Genomic DNA, 21,020 nt, shown 5'->3' with positions numbered 1-21,020 from the left:
GATAGATAGATAGATAGATAGATAGATAGATAGATAGATAGATAGATTGATTGATTGATTGATTGATTGATTGATCAACCAGGGCTCGAACCTGCAACCTCAGGATTACAAGACCACAGCACATTTATTGCACAACAACATTAAAGTCCAAACATATAGTGTTTCAATCTGTCAGTGATGGGGCTGTTGGTGTACTGCTTGTTTTTCTTGTGTTTGAAGATGTTCCATGTGAAGACACCTTCTGCTTCCTCTCCAGGTGCAGCCTTACGGGTCGTCCGTGTACTGCTCCGACCTGCTGGACGACACGGGCTGCGTGGCCCTGCTGGTGGTGGGCTTCCTGCTGCTGACCCCCCTGCTGGTCCTGGCGCTTGCGGCCTTCTGCCGTCTGGCTCGGCACCTCCAGCTGGGCCTGTGCTTCATTCCCTACAGCCGGGCCGTCTACAAGAACCTGCCGGCCTCCCGCCTCCGGGGACCTGGCCCGGGGGGCTGCTGCAAGCAGCAGGAAGCCCAGGAGAGGGAGGGGAAGGGCAGCATTTGGGTGTAGGAGTGAAGAGGAGGGTAAAGTGTAGTTTGGCTCTTTTTGTTAGTGTTTTTAAATCAGTTTGTATTTTCTGACCCATATTTCATCATCTGTACTGTTATAAATGTTAGCCTGCAGTTGTTTGTCCTGTTACTTTGAGCTTTTTATACTCTTTCAATTTATGGAAAGTTTTTATACCTTATTTCTTATAATAAAGTGACATTTTAGAATTCAGGTTATCCAAAAAAACTGAAACGAGTCTGTTCTTTTTGTTTATCTTTTAGTCAGAAGGAGAAATTAAACAGAATAAAAATAAAAACAGATAGTCAATCAAAAAGAGTGAGTGACGGGATCCTCAACCTGAAACTGGACCTCTAAGATGTATAAGTTGTCGGACTGTTAGCAAAATATCTCATGAACAACTGCACAGATTTTGATCAAACTCTCTGAAAATAAATATTAGCTGTTTATCTACAACTGGTTAACTTTTGGAGTCAGTCCAATCCAAGATGGCTGCCTCAGCTCTAAATCTGTGTTATTGTGTAAAGTGCCTATAGCTAAGTCAGTTTTACAGGCATTAAGCTACAATTTGATGCGGTAGTAGCTCAGAGTTGTCTTTATCACATATTCCAAGTGCTGACAGATTACACATCATAAAATTCAGTTAGCAAGGTAGCAGGTGAGAGAAGTTTTATTTCTCAGGGATTTTCATTTATTTATTTTGTTTTGGATTTTGACCAAATAATAACAGCATGAAGTACTGTATTTTTTTTTCATTCAACCTTTATTTAGACAGGTAAATCCCAATGAGCCTCGAGGACTCATTTACAAGAGAGACCTGATTTAACAAAGAATGATGACAACAATGGACAACAGTGACAACAATAAATAATTATAAAAAGTCATACTGCAGTTGTTTGTTTTTTTTAACAAATAGGATGGCTAAAAGAAAAAGGTAACAAAAACAAAAAAACAGCTAGATTCTAAGGCGAATGTAGAAAACTAAAAACAGGAACATGTCTGCGTTGGTCCCTGCCAGGAGTCCAACAGATTCTTAAAGCCACTTAGAGAGGTCAAGGTCGAGAGCTTCAATTGTTTTTGTAAGATATTCCAGGAAACAGGAGCGAAGTAGGAGAAGGCCCTTTTGCCAAGTTCAGTCCTCATTGAGGGAACACTGCAGGTAATAATATCCTGAGAGCGCACGCTGTAGCTGCACTCATGCAGAGACATGAAGGAGGAGATGTATGAAGGCAGCAGACCAAGAAGTGATTTAAAGATGAAAGTGTACCAGTGATAGAGTCTGAGTGAAGTTAATGATGTCCAGTTAACCAGTGAATACGGGGTGCAGTGGTGGGTACGATAATCACAGCCAGTTATGAATCTTAGTGCACCATGATAGACAGCATCCAACATCTGCAGGGTTCTTGTAGGAGCGTTCATGTAAATAATGTCACCATAATCAATTGAGGAAAGGAAAGTCACAGATACAAGGCGTTTTCTAGCATTCAGGGTTAGACAGGATCTGATTCTGAAAAAGAAACCCAGTTTACCTTTCAGTTTCTTTACCAAGTTTTCCACATGGAGCTTAAAAGAGAGATGTGAGTCGACCAAGATTTTCCAGCGTACAAGTCGCTCTGGAGTATAAGTTTCATCAGTCAAAAAAGCATCATGAAGAATTAAAAAAACATATATAAGTCACGTTTATTATGGGTTTATTTAATGGTCAAAACAGCTTCATTTCACCTGGGCAGCACAGTGCCATCCATCCATCCATCCATCCATCCATCATGGCCGGAGCAGCTAGCTCTGCAGCGTTCCTCCACCTACACCAGCTGAGTGAATCAAGCGCGCACGGGAGGACTCGTTGTTTCAGTTCGTATAAATTCAAAGCGTCAGTCAAAAATTGCTCTGAATATGGAAAAAAAAACGTATATAAGTCGCAGGACTGACAAGTCTATGCAAAAAAGCTGTGACTTAAACGCCGGAAAATACGGTGCACTTTTTCTTTGCATATGTAAAAGTGAAGCACAGCTGGTAGAGCTGCTGCCTCTCAGTGAGGAAGTCGCTGGATCGAATCCTGGCCAGGAAACTTTCTGGGTGGAGTTTGCGTGTTCTCTCCGTGCATGTGTGGGTTTTCTCCAGGTACTCCAGTTTCCTCCCACAGACCAAAAACATGCATATTAGTCTGACTGGTGACTCTAAATTGTCCCTAGGTGTGAGTGAGAGTGTGAATGGTTGTTTGTCTCTATGTGTCTCTGTGATGGACTGGAGACATGTCCAGGGTGTCGTCTCTTGCACAGTAAATGCTGGACATGGGCACCAGTGACCCAAAAAGGAAGAAGAAAAAGATGTTAGGGGTCAAAGCAGCAGTTTCAGTCATATCAGAATATTTCTGCTGGAATCTTCATGGTGGACAGGTTTATAAAAGAATGTTTGGTTGACACTAATATTTCTGAAACTTGTTTTAAGATGGAAGAACATTGGTGAAGATTCTCAGTCATCCAGGACATGGTAAGTTCAAAAAAGTTCAAGACAAAAGCAACTGAACTTTATTTTGTAACTGAAAACGTTTCACTTCTCATCCAAGGAGCTTCCTCAGTTCAAACAGTGTGGGGTTCGAGTTATAAAGCTGAGGTAAGCTAGATACATGTGCAGATTGCCCTCTCACTCCTCACTACAGGGGTTCATTAGGGTTTTTCTTAGTCTGACTCACAGATGGGTCAGTCGCATAGTTGAAAATCCTGATAGGTGTGAAAATAACTGGGTGTCAGTCCTAAAGCTGCATTATAAGTTTTTGAAAATTGAAATGTGAGACCTTCTCCTCTGTTTAAAGATAGTTTCTCTTGTTTTAAATAAATTGCTTCTTCACCCCGCTCTCAAGCCAGCTGTCTTCTACCTGAAATGTTGTCTCTTATCCCTGAGGTGTAGGTGAACCACTGAGTCTTGTCCAGAGGAGCTGATTCTCCTGTGTTGAGCCATCTGTGAAGAAGCTGTTTGGTTTCTTCAATACAGAGATCTGGACTTTCCTCGCTGCACTGGACTGTAGACACCAAGATGGCAGTCCACTCCGACTAGCCGTTAGCATCACTCTGGTCAAAAATATACCAAATGCTGCTCCCTCAAAATTTGTGACATATGTGCCATTGTGCTGTGTGATAAAACTGCACATTTTAGAGTGGCATTTTATTGTGGGCAGCCTAAGGCTAGCCTGTGCAATAATCAAGTTGTCTAATCAGCTTCTGGCAGCACGGTGGCGCAACTGGTAGAGCTGCTGCCTCTCAGCGAGCAGGTCCTTGGTTCAAACCCCGGTCCAGGGGCCTTTCTGGGTGGAGTTTGCATGTTCTCTCTGTGCATGCGCGGGTTTTCTCCGGGTGCTCCGGTTTCCTCCCACAGTCCAAAAACATGCATGTTAGGCTGATTGGTAACTCTAAATTGTCCCTAGGTGTGAGTGAGAGAGTGAATGGTTGTTTGTCTCGTTTGTCTCTATGTGGCCCTGTGATGGACTTGCGACCCATCCAGGGTGTACCCCGCCCCTCGCACAGTGATCGCTGGACATGGGCACCGGCGACCCCCGTGACCCAAAATGGAATAAACGGGTAAAGATAATGGATGGATGGATGGATGCTTGAAAGAAATGTTTCGTCTTTCATCTGAAAGTCTTTGTCAGTCTGAGGCCTGCCAACAAAACAGAACCTTACTGACACGTTTCAAGCCAGCCTGCTGTGGAAGTCTAGAAACTGCTTCCCGTGGTTTTTAAAGCACAATTTTTCAGCGATTCCTGGTGTCTAGTTTGACTATGGCAACATTTTAAAGTCTTTTCTTCAAGGATTCAAGGTTCTTTATTTGTCATACGCACCACTTTTTTGCTTAGAGAATATTTGCACAAGTTGAAGCAAAATTCCTACTAATCTTCCCAAAAAGACCACAATTTTTTTAAACCAACATTGTTTGTTAAAAAAGACACCAAAGTTCATGCTCAATAATCCAGGTTAAAAAAAATCCAACAATGTTCAGTCAGGTCATCTGGACAGTCTCATTTTATGCTGAGATGTTTCGTCCTTCATCCAAATGACTTCTTCAGTCTGAGGAGCCACCAAACAAACTGATTCCCACAAACAGCAAACTCCATAGTGGAAAAAAAAAAGACACTTAGCTGGTGCTAGAGGACAATTAAACATTGTTTAAATTTTAAGTAGAGCAATGAAGTTGACTTCCATTATGTTTTCCATCAGATTTAAAAATAATAGTTACAGCGAATGTCGATGCCCCTTTATATCCAGTATGTTAGCTAAAATGTTTGTTTTTACTCTAAATCAAGTTGAGAAGGAAGACTAAATTAAACTAAAAGCTCCCATTAGTGTTGGACTCATTTAAAACTCTGAAGCATTCAATAAATCAGCACGGTTCTTTAGAACATGGTTGTTGCTCTGAAACTTACATCAACTTGTGGGTAATAGATTATTGGGGATTCATGGCATCGCTAATAAATTCAGCTAAAAAACATTTCATCTGTATAAATAAAGGCTGAATGTAATAATTTCATATTATGCTTTATAGAAACATCATGAAAAGATGGTGATTATTTTAATGATGTGTAATACATTTCATATCCATAAGATGGAGACACATTTAACACTAAAACAGGAGTGGTGACATTTTACCTAATCGAGTAATTTGATGATTTGCACAGTGAATTGGAAAAAATCTTTTCTGTAAAACAGAAAATCTAGACATTTCCTGTCTTTTTCTTGTTGTAGCATAGTTAGCATGCTTGGTAAAAACATGCTTTCCCTGTACAATTTAGGAATATAAGCTATATACTTTTTATAAACCGGTTCTTATGCAACATATTAAAATAACTTCATTTTTTTTGTATATTTTAAGCTATGATTGCTTTTTTGAGTTTTTAATGTTAGTTCTTAAAACACAATGAAATACTAAAATTATTATTTTGGCCTACCTGAAACCTAATGTTTTAGATGTAATTGTCCAAGATGCTAATTTAGATTTACTTACATTTCATAAAAAAAATTATGTTTTTATCTACTGTATTTTCCGGCGTATAAGTCGCAGGTTTTTTTGCATAGTTTTGTCAGTCCTGCGACTTATACAACTTATACTTATATAGTAGCCGCGCTAAGAGCAGTTGCAGCTTCACAGGCTCCCAGTACGATCCCAGTTTGTAGGAGTTTTGAAATTAACTCTGTGCCTGACTCCACAAGATTTAGGCATGTGAATTATAGCTGAACCGAACTGATGAGAATAGGAGTGGATTTGCCACGAAATATAGTAGAAATCAGCAACGAACTCAAAACTACGCTCAGTAGAGTGCAGCTCTTAAAGTCATCTACTTGAAGCTGTGGCAGAAGCATTCCAATGTGTAGAAGAGGAAGCGCTGCTCCCGGCTTAAGAAGAGAGGGCACCGGGCGGGGGTTCTAGTGAGGCTACGTGCTAATGCTAAATCCGGAAAACTCCCGATGCCATCTCTCTTTCTGTCAAACGTCCGCTCGTTGGACAACAAGATGGATTTGCTTAGTCTGAGAGCGGGCGCCTCAGAGGAGATGATGAAGTGCGCAGTGCTTTGCCTCACAGAAACATGGAATACAATAGAAACGCTGGATACAGTCTTCCAGCTAGATGACAGACTCTTTTTTCGAGCAGACTGCTGCAGCAAGCTAACGGGGAAATCACGGGGAGGTGGAGTGTGCATTTACGTGAGTAAAAGTTGGTGCACAAACTGTACTGTAGTAAAAAACTCATGCTCAAAGGCTTTGGACCAAGTGACATTGAAATTTCGACCATATTATCTACCCCGCGAGTTTACAGTGGCTTTCATAACGGTTGTTTACATTTCTCCGGATGCTAATGCTAATGAAGCCCTGCAAGAACTGCATGATCTCTTTAGATCGCTGCAGAGCAAACACCCTGCTGCTCTTTAAATAGTGGCCGGAGACTTTAATCACGTGGATCTAAAAGACTGCCTCCCAAGTTTTTACCATACCATACCAACATGTGGGAACAACACGCTGGACCATGTTTACACGAACGTAAAAGATGCATACAAAACCAAACCCCGCCCCCTTCTAGGATTCTCTGATCACATCTCAATCTTAATGATCCCTGCTTAACTCCCCCCGCTGAGACGCTCCCGCCCAGAACAATAGAAAGTTGAATGTTGGGTCCAGGACAGTGGCCCCATACTGAAAGATTGTTTTGAAAGAACAGACTGGGAGGTTTTCAGAGAAGCTGCTGAAAATGATGGAGCACCAGATCTTGACCAATACGCATCCTCAGTTCTGGGTTACATTAGTACATGTACTGACACCGTCTCCATCTTAAAATATGTTAAAAGTTACCCGAACAGAAATCCTTGGCTGAATGCAGAGGTGCGCACCCTGCTGGAAGCCAGGAACACTGCCTTCAGGTCTGGAAGCTCAGAGGAGCTAAGAAGGACAAGGAAAGAGCTAGTTGATGGTGTTAAAAGGGCCAAGGCTACATATGCAAAGAGGATCGAGGGTCAATTCACCTCACAAGACCCTCGGAGCATGTGGAGGGGCATTAAATGCATAACAGATTATAAAGGAAGGAGCGAACAATGCCTTAAAGACCCATCTCTGGCTGATGCCCTCAACAAGTTCTATGCACGTTTTGAATACCTGAACAGACCACCCAGCATCAGACTCACCTCACCACCAGATGAAGAGCATCTCAGCATGAGCTAACCAGAAGTAAAGAGTACTTTCAGGAGGATTAATCCGCACAAGGCAACCGGCCCAGACAACATCCCCGGGAAAGTGTTGAAAGAATGTGCTGATCAGCTCTGCGAGGTGCTGGCAGACATCTTTAACTCCTCACTTACCATGGAGACTGTTCCCACCTGCCTGAAGACTGCCACCATCATCCCAGTCCCAAAAAGTACTACAGTGACTGGTCTGAATGGCTATTGGCCAGAGGCCCTCACCCCGATAGTTGCTAAATGCTTCAAAAAACTGGTCATGACCCACATCAAAACAACCATCGACATCAGCGAGGACCCTCATCAGTATGCATACCATGAGAACCTATCAACAGAGGATGCCATCTCCTCTGTGGTCCACACTGCGCTCAACCACCTGGAGCAGAAAAACTTTTACGTCCATATGCTCTTTGTGGACTTCACATCTGCCTTGAACACCATGATCCCCCAAACCCTGAAGGACAAACTATTAACTCTAGGACTAAGCCCCTCCATCTGCAACTGGGTCCTAGACTTCTTAACAAACAGAACTCAGTCTGTAAGGATCCACAATTTTTCCTCCTCCACCATAACCCTCCACACTGGCTCTCCTCAGGGATGTGTGTTGAGCCCTCTCCCGTTCACTCTGCTCACATATGATTGTGCAGCTACCCATCCAGGCTGTCACATTGTAAAGTTTGCAGATGATACAGCGGTGGTGGGATGTATCACAAACTATGATGAGTCCAGCTACATGCAGGAGGTGGAACACCTGGAGAGCTGGTGCAAAGAAAATAACCTTCATATCAATGTGAAGAAGACAAAAGAGATGATCAAGGACTTCAGAAGGAACAAACACATCTACACCCCCCTGAAGATAAGAGGATCTGCGGTGGAAGTGGTCTCCAGCTACAAGTACTTAGGTGTACCTGAATGACAACCTCAGCTGGGGCAACAACACTACCAGCCTGATCAAGAAAGCACATCAAAGACTCTACTTCCTCAGGTGGCTGAGACGAGCTGGTCTGGGAAGCTCAGTCCTCACCTCCTTCTACAGATGAGTAGTGGAGAGCATCCTGTGCTCCAGCATCAACGTGTGGCATGGAGGCTGCACAGCTGCATAAAGAAAAGCTTTGCAGAGAGTGGTGAAGGCTGCACAGAAGACTGTTGGAGTCAGCCTCCCCACCATCATGGACATTTACACCTCCAGATGCAGGAAGAGGGCCACCTGCATCATGAAGGACCCCACTCACCCAGCACACACACTTTTTTCCCCACTCCCCTCAGGAAGGAGGTTAAGGAGCATTAAGTGTTGAACCACTAGACTGAGGAACAGCTTCTACCCTGAAGCTGTTAAGACATGAATCTCTAACCAGGATAATCACTGTGAAAAATCACATCATGTTGCTGCTAATCTGTTTCATGTTGCTGCTGATCTGTTTCATGTTGCTGCTGATCTGCTTCATGTTGCTGTGTTCATGTATGCTCGTCTGCTCACACAGACTCATGTTCGTGCTGCTGTTCGCCATAATGTTTTTATGCTACTAGTGCTTAATGTATTTTTAGTTTATGTTTTTCTTAGCTCATATCTGAGATCTTATTACTGTTTTTCTTTTCCATTTTATTTTGGATGTAACTGGGACCCTGTGTACATAATTTCGTTCCACCACATGTACCACATAGGGTGCGAATCAGGGCCGGAGTGGGACTCATTTTCAGCCCTGGAGTTTCATGCCTCAGAGTGGCCCACTTTAGATCGCAACCTATTATTATTAAAATCATGTACTTGTAATTATAAGCTTACATCAGGGGCAATTCTAGAATCTGCCCTCTAGGGTCGCTTTTAGCTCGCATTGCTGACAAAGGCTCTTGGCTTGAACAATGTGGTGAACATTGGCGTCAGAAGCTTTTTTTAATGGAATTTGGGGGAGGTTGGCACACTGGTGGGGGGGGGGGTCTGGGGGTCCTTCCCCAGAAAATTTTGAATAAAGTAGATGCCATTTCCTGCATTCTGGTGTATTTTAATGGACTGTTTAATATTTAGTTTTGCCTATATAAGTAACACTTGATTCAATATCTATTATAGAGTTAACGGCACAACAAGAAGTAACCTGATCAACAGCTCTCCTTGTGTGAATAGAGCATGCTCCACTTCTCTCATGCATCCTAGCCACTCAGCCACACCGGAGACTGCCTTCTCCGGACTGAACGAAAATAACAGACCGCTGAAGCCCCGGAGCTCGAATGTCCATCGTAAAACTAACGTTTACCTCGGTTTAATGTGGTGCTATGTCTCTGCAGACATTGCACGTTGCTGTCTTGTTTTGTGGTGTTTCTAGTGTAAAAAAACTTCCACACAGCGGACATGTTTGGATGAAAAGTTGGTTAGCCGTTAGCCACAGTGCTGCTAACTCAGTCCTCACGTTGTAGCTGGCTGTAAACTATGAAATGGATTTCCTGAATGTGAGGCGGGTCTCATTACTCTGGGTTCATGAGACACGCCTCCGTTCAGGAAATCCATTCCATAGTTTGAAGCCAACGTGCAGCGCAACCACAGACATGCATGGATCGGAAATATTGGCAGGTTGGATCGGAAAATTCGATACGTAAATTATGTTGGTATTGGAGCTCGATACCGATACTGGATCGGATCGGCCCCATACCTACAAAAAATTATTTTTAATTGTTAATCTTGTTAAATTTCGAACAACTGCAACAGCAAGTCCTCACGTGCATGCTCACTTCAAAAGCAGGTGCAGGCAGAGGAACGCTGGAGAGCTAGCAGCTCCGGTCGCGATGAATGGATGGATGGCGCCGCGCCACCCAGGCAAAATGAAGCTGTTTTGACCATTAAATAAACGCATAATAACTTGATGGGTCATCGGCGATGCAAAATAAATGCGACTTACACGCCGGAAAATATGGTAATTATTTTTAAAGTTTTAAATCAGGGATGTTGAGGGCCAGATTGGGATTGTTCAAGGGCCACTTTTAGCCCTGGGGCCATATGTTGGCCATGTGTGCTCTAAATGAAAGTTGGAGTAAATGTGCTTTCCAGGCCTTTCAAAGATATATAAAACCTTTATTCATATTTATAAACATTACAAATAAATGGTTTGGCAGGTGTTGAAATAAAATAAAATAATTTTGAATTTATATAAAATAAAGTTAAACGGTGTAGTGCTATTTTGCCTTTTTATAAACTCACAGCTCACACTGTCTGAACTTGTGTTTGACACGTGGTCTTGAGCAGCTGTGTGAGAACTAACAGGGCTGGTTGGTGATGCTCATCAGTAATCTGTTGTGTGGGGCTTTGTAGAGCGCCGTGAAAGCACCGGGTTCCAAGGTGCCACGCCCTTCTTCATCCACCTGACCCATGATGATGTAGCTTCCACCTGTTGGAAAGGAGATAATGGCACAAATGAGTCAGGTTTATGTGTTTTAGGTGATATTTTGTGTTGCTTGTAGCTTCAGACGGTTCCTACCTCTGCGGAGCAGGGGACACTTTTTGCACAGTGACACTAGCTTCACAGCCATGGTCTCTCCAACCTGCGCAATGGACAGGCGGCCCGCCTTGTAGGCTTTGATGAGGGAGACGTTGATGTTTAGAGTTCCTCGGGGTCCCAGGGTGAGCGAGGAAATCTTCCCAGTTATGACTAGAAAAATCAGGTGATGGGTTACCTGTCAGGTCTTGAAAAGCTGGTGAGCTTTTCCACATTTTGTTATATGAACATAGAGTAATCTCAAAAGAAGTCACACATGTGTACAAGACTTGTATGCATACAGTTAGATCCACGAGTGAACCACAACTTTTACAAATGCGTAATAAACAGTGATTCATGTACACATTTCAAATTGCACTAACAAATATGTCGCACATACAAATTGTCAAATGAATCACTTGTTGTGGACAAATCAGTCAACACAGATCAGCTTGCTTGTGAATATGACTTTGAGACCAAAAAATATATTTTTCCTGGTACTTTTTCCACAAGATGAAAATAGCAATTTTGTGGACTGTGCAGCTGAAATAAACAGCAAAAACAGGCAGGTTCTTTTTTTCTTTTTTTTTTTTTTTTTGGAAAAAAATATCCAAAAATTATATTTTTTCAATAATATATCTTTTTCCTGAACAATTTTTCACATGAAGAATAACCTTCTCAGTTTAGGATGTGTATTTTAACTGTTCGGTACACAAAAATAATATTTTTGGAATCTCATAACGTTAACATGAGTATATGTGTTTTAATGTAAGGGTTATGAATTACTGTGTTATTATTTATGTGCCTTTTCCCAATAACTCAGTAAATCTGGTAAGGCTTAGATGTCCCAGCTTTTCACTACCCTTGAACGCAGCATTATCTTTGTGAATCTGGAGCGGTAAGAAAGTCTCAAATATCACATTAACCATGCGCGTGTGTTGCTTCATTCATCCACAGAAGGTGATTTATGTATTTGACCATTTATATGCTCAGAATATTCCTACTTGTGCGTTTTGAAATGTGAACATTTGAAAAACTGTTTATGCATGTGTGCTTCTTGTGGTCGCTGGTCGGCAATGTTAAAACTTGTGGTTCGTTTGTGGATCTTATTGAATGCATACAAATCTTGTTGTCCACTTGTGTGACTACTTTTGAAACTGATGAATCTTCATATTGTTGCATCACAATCCCAAACTTCAAGGCATTGTATAACAATTTTATGTGATAGACCAACACAAAGAGATCAAGCAACATCGTGAAGACCAAGGTATACACTAGACAGGTCAGGAATAAAGTTGTTAAGACATTTAAAGCAGGAAGGTTATAAAACAATATGTCTAAGAGAGGGGCAGCACGGTGGCGCAACTGGTAGAGCTGCTGCCTCTCAGCGAGCAGGTCCTTGGTTCAAACCCCGGTCCAGGGGCCTTTCTGGGTGGAGTTTGCATGTTCTCTCCGTGCATGCGTGGGTTTTCTCCGGGTACTCCGGTTTCCTCCCACAGACCAAAAACATGCATGTTAGGCTGATTGGTAACTCTAAATTGTCCCTAGGTGTGAGTGAGAGAGTGAATGGTTGTTTGTCTCGTTTGTCTCTAACCTGTGATGGACTTGCGACCCGTCCAGGGTGTACCCCGCCCCTCGCACAGTGATTGCTGGACATGGGCACCAGCGACCCCCGTGACCCAAAATGGAATAAACGGGTAAAGATAATGGATGGATGGATGGATGTCTAAGAGAGCTCTCCTCAGTCCATCATCCAACAATGGAAATAGTTTGGCAGAGTTAGGTTTTGTTGAAACTAAAAATGTTGAATATCCTGATGCATGCTCAATAATCCAGGTAGAAAAATCTAAAAAAAAGTTAAATCTGGTCCTCTGGACATTCAAAAAACAAAAAGCAAAACAACAAAACACTGTAGAAACATTTCGTCTTTCATCCGAAAGACTTCCTCAGTCTGAGGTGCTGTCTTCAGCTCAGTCTTATAAATAGCACCTTCTCAGAGTGGATCAACCAGTTTTGCTGCTGACAACCAAAACCAGCTGCTCACATGGTCAAGGACCATCAGCCTAACAATGGATCATTAGCACACTGATGGTTGTTTACTATTCACAGAGGGCTGAGTGATACTAGCAATAACAGCATTGTAAGAGGGGGACAGTTGAACACGGAGGCCTCCACCCCTGTTTAATGATGGACGATTTCTTTTCACAAAGATGGCCTCTTTTACTCCTCTCTCAAACCATCGTTCCTCTCTGTCCAGGATGTGAACATCTTTATCCCTGAAAGAGTGACTGCTGGCCTGGAGATGAGTGTAGACCACAGAATCCTGGCCTGATGGTGTTGCTCTTCTGTGCTGGGCCATCCTTTTGGCCAGTGGCTGTTTAGTTTCCCCGATGTAAGACTGATCACTATGAGAAGGTGCTATTTATAAGATTGAGCTGAATACAGCACCTCAGACTGAGGAAAGTCTTTCGGATGAAAGACGAAACGTTTCTACATGTTTTTGTTATTTTGCTTTTTGTTTTTTTGAATGTCCAGAGGACCAGGTTTAACTTTTCTAGATAAAAATGTTGAAGTGCCATCCAAGCCTTTATGTCCTCAAGACATCTAAGAAGTGGATCAATTGAATACGTGTTTACCTTTTTTAAGAGGAACATAAATCTGACTGTCATCTGCATAATGGATTGAAATGCCATACTTTCTAAGTGTGGAACCAAACAGATAGAGAGAAAACAAAAGTGGGCCTAAAACTGAGCCTTGAGGGACTCCACAAAAAGAGAAGAGGATACTGATCCCTCCAGACTAACAGAGAACGTTTGGTTTGTCAAATAGGACCTGCACCATTTTAAGGCAACACTCCCAATTCCCACCCACTGTTCCAGATGAGTTAGCAGAATGTCATGTGCCACAGTGTCAGAAGAAGCTGTTAAATCTAAAAGCACACGGATGACACAGTCCCCAGAGTCAGTAGACAAAGGGATGTCATTAAAAACTAAAAAAAAAAAAAAAACATTTCAGTGCTGTGGAGAGTTTATAACTGGATTGGAAAACCTTGAGGATGTTATGCTCTTCAAGAAAGACAAGTAGCTGACTGTGCACAACCTTCTTGAGGGCTTTGGTGATAAAAGAAAGTTTGGAAATTGGTCTAAAATTAGCAAAATTAGTGGGATCCAGTCCTGGTTTTTTAACTAGAGGTTGCACCACTGCATGTTTAAAATGATCAAGGACCACACCAGAGGACAGAGTGCTATTGATCAGCTCAAGAGCAAATGGTCCTAGTGCAGGGAAACCCACTAATGTCGAGGAGGGACAGAATCGTTTGGAGAACCTGAAGGCTTCAGATGAAAGCTAATCTCCTGTAGAGAAGACAGAGTCACAGGTTCAAACCTGGGTTGTGTCATTCAGCCAGGGCTCAGATTTAAGTTTAGGCTGTCTGATCTTTAGAGAAACAACAGTGTCCATAACAGACTGACAGCTAGAGTGAAACCAAGAGCTGAGTTCCTGTGTATTGTTGAATAAAGTCCCTGGAGTGATTGACACATCTTTGATTAAAAACTGAGCAGGGGTTCATGATGCGGCAGCGCCGCAGCAGCACGCTGTTTAAAAGAACTTTTAGCAACGGGAACCGCAAATAGACATTGTGATGGCAGTATCATGCTGTGTAGATTGTTTTCTTTAGCAGGTACAAGGAAGGTGGTCAAAGGTGGAAGGAATCAACTCCTGGAAGAAAAACTGTTGAAGGCTGCTAACGTTTTGAGAATGTGCTGGAGGGTCACCAAAGCATCGATCCAGAGCTACAGTGTCGTAGCAATGAAGCATTTGCTTCAGATCTAATGATTCAGAGGAAATATAGATGGTGTTAGCTCCAGAGCTAATTAGCTCTGGAGCTAACACCATCTATCTCCAGAGTTATTAGCTCTGGAGGTAAAAGCATTAGTTCCAGAGCTAATAAATTAAACATCATAAGTTGATCATGTTTGATCGTTTTGACTGACATATTTGCATAAAGACTAATATGGGCACTAATTAGGGCTGGTCGATATGGCCAAAACTTTTATCTCAATATATTTCTTAATTTCGAATGATAACAATATAATTGGATATCGATATAAACAATATAAAAGCCTCAGAAAAACTGTACAAATAAATTAATGTTTATCTTTTATTTGTATTTAACCTTCAAAGAAATTTGAAATCACTGTCAAATAAAAAAACTCTCAAGATTGTCAACATTAATAGTTTTGACTTTAAACAACAACATAACCTAACAACACAGCAAACGTTTGCTGCATGGGTTTCTCTTTTGATACAGCTGGGGGTGTTGTTTCAGGGACACGTTGGCTCAAACTTCATTTTGCTTCATCTTGTGACTCTCAGCATACTCTATCGGGTGGAAACTCGTCAGATGGAACAAGTTAGATGTGTTCCCGCCGCAAGTTGGAGCAACTCTCTGTCACAGTTTGCAGCACACTGAAACCTGCAGTTTATCGGATCTTAGATAGCCGAACCACTTCCACACCACCAAATTAATCTTTCCTCTCTCATCAGTTATGTCATCTGCTTTCTCTTTGCTCGTGAAAGCTTGTTCAGTTACATTCTAACGGTCACGGGCACTCATTTTGAAGCGAAAACTTAACACACGTTGGAGATTAGCTTAGCTTAGCTTAGCCAGCTACCGCTAACGCCTTCTGGACTTGAGCTCTACGCAACATCTACGTCACCATGCACTTACGTAGTTGTGTCGCATCTTTTTCTGTTCGGGTTGAAAGTGAAGCGGCCGCATCAACCCGGACAGAAACAGAATGCGTCAGAAACGCTTTCACATGTCACAAGCAACAACTTTTAGTGGAACAGAGAAACAACATATTAAGAACAATATGTGAAAGTAGTCGGAGATCCCTTTAAGTGATCTTGAGCAGATCAGAAATTATAGCCAAGAAAAGAGAAAGTTAACGTGCGTATGTACAGATTGACAGATGGAGATTGTTCCATAATATGTCCATCTTTTGACGGTCATATAATTAAAAATTTAATCTAGTGAATCTTTTTCCTTCCACTTCACAACTTTGTGTTGGTTTGTCACATAAAATCCCAGTTCAATGCTTTGAAGACTGTGTTTGTAATGGGATTAAATGTGGAAAAGTTCAAACTCATCAGAATATCAGCAGAAAACATACCAAATTCACTGGAACAGAAACTGGTCTTGATGGTTCCGCTCCTCTTACAGTCTTTGGCACACAGGGGGTTTTGAGCAACTAGAATCATGAAAAGCAGAAAAAAGTACATTAAGTTTCGAGATGAGTACCTGCTGATAAATACGTCCACACCGTCCCTTACCAGGCTTCCTCCCGTTTGGTCTTGTGACACGGCCTCTTGTCGGCTTTACCAGGGGAGGTGGGACATATTTAGTGGTGGTGGGGACGGGTGGTGGGAGAGTGGCGACAGGCTCAACTGGTTTGGCTGCAGGTACTGGAGGAATGGTTCTCGTATCGGCTCCTGAGTTGACAGTTGGAGGCTGAGATCCACGGGGGACGCTGGTGTAGTAAGCGAGGAATCCATCAGAAGTCACGCTGAGGTCAGACACAAACTGGACCAGTAGCTCGTTCCCGTTGGTAATTATGGGTCTGTACAAGAGACAAATAAAACATTTCCGTGTAAGATTATGTGGGTTAGAATTTACTGTGCAGGGTTGTCTTACTGTGGAGCCTGGTCGCCGCAGTATTTCCCAATCAGGCGGGAATCGTCCCTCTCCCCACCATTGAAGAATGCCACATAGTCAAAGCGACAGTACGTGTCAGCCTCAAGTAGAAACTTCTCAAACTTCACCTGGATGACCTGGTACACAGAGAGAAACAGAAGTATGCCTCGAACGGCTCATTTGAAAGCAAAGATGCAGTGACTGCGTGAGGCACCCACCCTGTCTGGTTCCACAGTGATGAGCCAGGAGCAGCTGGTTCCTGGGGGGTACTTCTTCTCCGGCCAGTTGGGCGTCATGATCTCTCCCTGGGATTTTGTCATCTTCCCCCCACAGAACTGATCGTCTGAAATGATTCAACCAGCGTTGACGATGAATCAAGACTTCTTTTTCTCAAAGGCACTTTAAATTTTAAACCTAGAGATCATTGTGCATCAACAAGAGGTACACCAATGTCCCCCGTCACTGAGGGATTTAAAGAGTGAATGTTTTACAGTTTGTTTTTTTTGTGTGTGTTTTTCTAGACTGGAATTGAACAGGGAACACAAGTAAACACTTTTGTTTTTGGTAAAAGATTTTCAAGTGGGTAGGAGTCACATGTGTATAAGAAGAGGCAGTTTTTTTGTTTTATTTTATTATTATTTTTGCTTAATGGAGGCAACAAAAGAGTGATGGATCCAGGTGAAGGAGCAATTTTATCCACCACCAGACGCATTGGCGGAGCCAGGAGCCAAAACTGATTGATCTTCAGCTACTCCAATAATTTGAAGAAACTATACTTTTAATCACTATTGAAACTACAGTTGAAAGCATAGTTTATTGAAATAAAGAGGTGGTCAGTTGGCAGTGACCATCTTAGATTTTGACGTAGCAACCCAATCTTTGATCATGACTGTCCTTATGCCTAAATGCTATGACAAACCAATTTAGAAGTTGGTACGTTACTTATTTTTCCAAGTTATCCATCTCACAAGGTTGACATATGACAATCACCATCTTGGATTTTGATGTGGCAACTGACAACCCAATTTTCGAAAGAAACCTTTCTTATGCTGATAGAGCCACACACCAAAATGGAAGCTGGTATGTCTCTTAGTTATCATGCTCACAACATGCATGGACAGACAGAGGGTATTTCCAATCCCATTTCACTCTGCAATGGGGGAAAGAAGGAACAACCAGGTTAAAAACTTCTGCAGAGGTAATGTGCTATGTGTTGTTATCATTGTATGTTATCATACAAAGGCAACATCAGTTCTGTGCATTTAACCCATCACACATGAGGTACACCCAGGTGGGGTGGTGGGCAGCTATGTGGGCGCCCGGGGAGCAGTTAGGGATTGGGTGTCTTGCTCATGATGGACACCATGACATGTGGGAATGATGGGGATTGGGGATGGGGAGTCGAACCGCGACTTTCTGGTCCCAAGTCAGCTGCCCTACCTCTACACCATCTCATCCCCCGAGGTGGGAGGATTTGTTGATATTGCTGGAAGAGGAACCAGGAAATGATGACCCAAACACATGTTGGAAAGAGCTGTGGTCAAACACAACTGACTGTCCAAAAATTGAACACCTCTCAGCGTGATGGGATCACTAGCCCAGCAGTGAAGCACGGTGGTGGCAGCATCATGCTGTGGAGATATTTTCTTCTTGAGTAACTGGGAACTGGTTAGCACTGACATGAAACCAGTTGGAATCTCACAGAGATCTGACCTTCCAGCAGGACACCTGAAGCAACACTCCAGTGACTTAAGAACAAATAATTAAACAGTCCAGTCAAATCCCAGACCTCGATCCAACCCAGACTCTCTGGTTGGATTTAAGGATTACTGAACACAGGTGGCGCTTGTTGATCTTGAAGGAGCCGCAGCTCACTCTAAAATAAGGTAAATAAATGTGACCATACCGTTGGCATAAGGTTTGGTTCCACTGAAAAATGCCACAAATCCTCTGGACTGCGTCTCTGAATCTGTCACCATCTCCAGCATCATTGTGTTTGTGGTGGAAATCAGAGTGCCGGGGCGGAAAGTCCCACAGAAGCGGCCCAGCTTTTGCGTCGAGTCCGAGTGTCCATTGTAGACGTCCAGGTAGTCGTAGCGACACTGCGAGTCAGCCTCCAGGTCGAAAATGCGGAAGGACAGCGTGACCACGTTCCCCTCAGGGACCTGAGGAGCAAAACACACCAGCTGTGAGCTGCTGGAGGCTGGAGGAGTCAGAGAGGAGCGAGGACAGAGAGGTGGCTCACCGTAAGGCGCCAGGTGCATTTACTGTTGCTTTTGTAGAAGCTTGGAAAACCCTCGCTGCCAACAAAACCTGATTCTGCCACCTGGTCCCCTCCACAGTGGAACACGGGCCTGTGATGAAGAAGCACATGTTCCTGTTGAGACACTTGGTTAGTAACAAGGATCAGCCTTTACAAAGGGCTGCTTACGTCATGTTTGAAGTTTATAGTTAAACAATAAAACATGTAACGCAGGAAATAAAAAAAGGTTTGCAGTTGTTAGTTGTATTTTGCCAACATATGAATGAACGTGTATCACCAGCCACCTTTCATGCCAGAGCATTGAACAGAAAGCAGCTTGTGTTTAGAAATAAAGGAGCTTTAACATTTTTGGTCAAATCTAGAAAATATTCCAACATTTTTCAGTCAAGTCATTTGGACAGTTTCTTTTTTTGTGCTGAAACGTTGCACCTTCGATCCAGAAGGCTTCATCAGTCAAGGAAACACACAACACAAAACTGATTAATCCCCCAACAGCTTACTCCAAAGTGGAACAAACAAGTTATGTTGGTGCTAAGATGGTCACTTTAACACGCCCCCTCATCCGGTGCCGGCCCTCTCCCTCGTCGACAGTCATGTCAAACTGGTTCAAAACCAACAAAGTCCATGCTCAATAATCCAGGTATACAATCCAACAATTTTCAGTCAGGTCATCCAGACAGTTTCTTTTTTGTGTGCTGAAATGTTTCACCTTTCATCCAGACTGAAAATTGTTGGATTGTATACCTGGATTATTGAGCATGGACGTTGTTGGTCTAGAAAATAGTGTTTTGTTGCAATCCAACAATCAAGTATGTGTCGTGAATGACTCCCAGATGCTACCACGTCAAATTTTAGCTCAGTATCTATAAAATTCACTGACTTATAACCAATTTTGTATTTTATAAGGTCAGTTAGTTGTGTCGGCCATGTTGAATTAAGTTGACTTCAAAAGTTGAACAATTATACACATGCTTCTAGTATTACTTTCTGAGAGTTTCAATAAAATCTGTCCAGTGGGTCATTAAATATTTTGCTAACAGACCGACTGGGTTGACTCCAACAGTTAATGCCATAGTTTTAGGCACAGGTCAGTGTGTTGTGATGTGTGCTCAGAGTATGGGCCTGGGATTATTCTTAGCCACTACCACCTTCCATTTTAGCTCAATATCTTTAACACTACCTGAGTTAAAGCAAGTTTTACATTTAGAGTTTAAGTTTGACAAGGTAATGTCTTAATTATATGCAAAATGTTTATAATATGTCATTTACATTAAAAGCTGTAAAGTTAAAATTCTTTTAATATTTTCTATCCTGGCCTGTCCCAAGAGTCAGCCCCGGTAAACCAGGGTCAGAGCACTAAGGCCTTAGCCTATGGCTGCTGCCCATGGCACCATGCATAACTCATTCAAGCTGAGTCAAACCAGAACCTATGGGTAGAATCCCAGTCACCAGGCACTTGCCAGCAAACCCCATCTCCGGGTGGAAATCAGATCATGGATGCAGGCGGGTAACATGAGTTTTCTCTGCAGGGTAGCTGGACTCTCTCAATGAGATCGTGTGAGAAGTTCATTTATCCAGAGAGGCTCGGAGTAGAGCTGCTGCTACTCCACATCGAGAGGAACTAGTTTAGCTGGTTCAGACATCTGGTAAGGATGCTCCCTGGTTGCCTCCTTGAGGAGGGTTTCCATGCATGTTCATTTGAGAGGAGACCATGGGGGAGACCCAGAACACACTGGACAGACTGTCTGTCAGATGACTTAGGAATGCATTAAAATCCCCCCAGAAGACATGGAGGAGGTGGATGAGCCTCCCTGCTAAAGATGACCCAGTTCCAGAACAAGTGGCAGATATCAGACAAATGCATGATGTATAATGTTCATGATGCATTTGGACTGCTACAGCATATTTAGGTGGTGTATCCAACATGGCAGTTAAATAACAGTATTGGTGTGGAGTTTTGTTTTGATGTAGCAGCTTTGCTGCAACATATCTGTGGTGTTCAACAATATATTATTGTAATGATTCCCCCTTGAGCCTGTGGTAATGTCAGCACACAGTTTCACCCACCATCTCCTGGCTCTGCTTTTCATCTTGATACTCTGGCATATCTCAGCCTGACAGTTGGTCTTCTGTTCTCCTCATCTTCAAGTCCAAACCAAGAATCTGCAACTTGTACATCAGTTGCTTCCAAGTCCATATTTGTGGTGTGAGGGGCTGGGGTGGAGGTGTATGTGCATGGATGGATGGATGGATGGATGGATGGATGGATGGATGGATGGATGGATGGATGGATGGATGGATGGATGGATGGATGGATGGATGGATGGATGGATGGATGGATGAAA

The 21,020-nt window shown here is 42.8% G+C and overlaps 2 protein-coding genes across 2 annotated transcripts in view; one reads left to right on the top strand and one right to left on the bottom strand.

Moving 5' to 3' along the window:
• Positions 1-544, top strand: part of tmem88a (transmembrane protein 88 a) — a 4,322-nt gene extending 3,778 nt beyond the window's left edge. The window contains exon 2 of the mRNA XM_037687473.1: positions 257-544. Coding sequence (XP_037543401.1) covers positions 257-544 — 288 coding nt within the window. The remainder of the gene's footprint in view (positions 1-256) is intronic.
• Positions 545-10,188: 9,644 nt separating this feature from the next.
• Positions 10,189-21,020, bottom strand: part of pcolcea (procollagen C-endopeptidase enhancer a) — a 13,236-nt gene continuing 2,404 nt past the window's right edge. Inside the window, exons 2-9 of the mRNA XM_037687471.1 lie at positions 18,658-18,766; positions 18,319-18,577; positions 16,631-16,755; positions 16,413-16,549; positions 16,052-16,338; positions 15,892-15,969; positions 10,721-10,891; positions 10,189-10,630 (exon numbers count right to left, since the gene is read on the bottom strand). Of these exons, the coding sequence (XP_037543399.1) occupies positions 10,500-10,630; positions 10,721-10,891; positions 15,892-15,969; positions 16,052-16,338; positions 16,413-16,549; positions 16,631-16,755; positions 18,319-18,577; positions 18,658-18,766 (1,297 nt within the window). The 3' untranslated portion in view covers positions 10,189-10,499. The remainder of the gene's footprint in view (positions 10,631-10,720; positions 10,892-15,891; positions 15,970-16,051; positions 16,339-16,412; positions 16,550-16,630; positions 16,756-18,318; positions 18,578-18,657; positions 18,767-21,020) is intronic.

The sequence above is a fragment of the Nematolebias whitei genome, chromosome 14, assembly GCF_014905685.2.
Source record: "Nematolebias whitei isolate Nwh7 chromosome 14, NemWhi1, whole genome shotgun sequence".
NCBI classification, from domain to species: Eukaryota; Metazoa; Chordata; class Actinopteri; order Cyprinodontiformes; family Rivulidae; genus Nematolebias; species Nematolebias whitei.
Note: the sequence above shows the minus strand (reverse complement) of the source record. Positions and strands in the feature narration are given on the sequence as shown.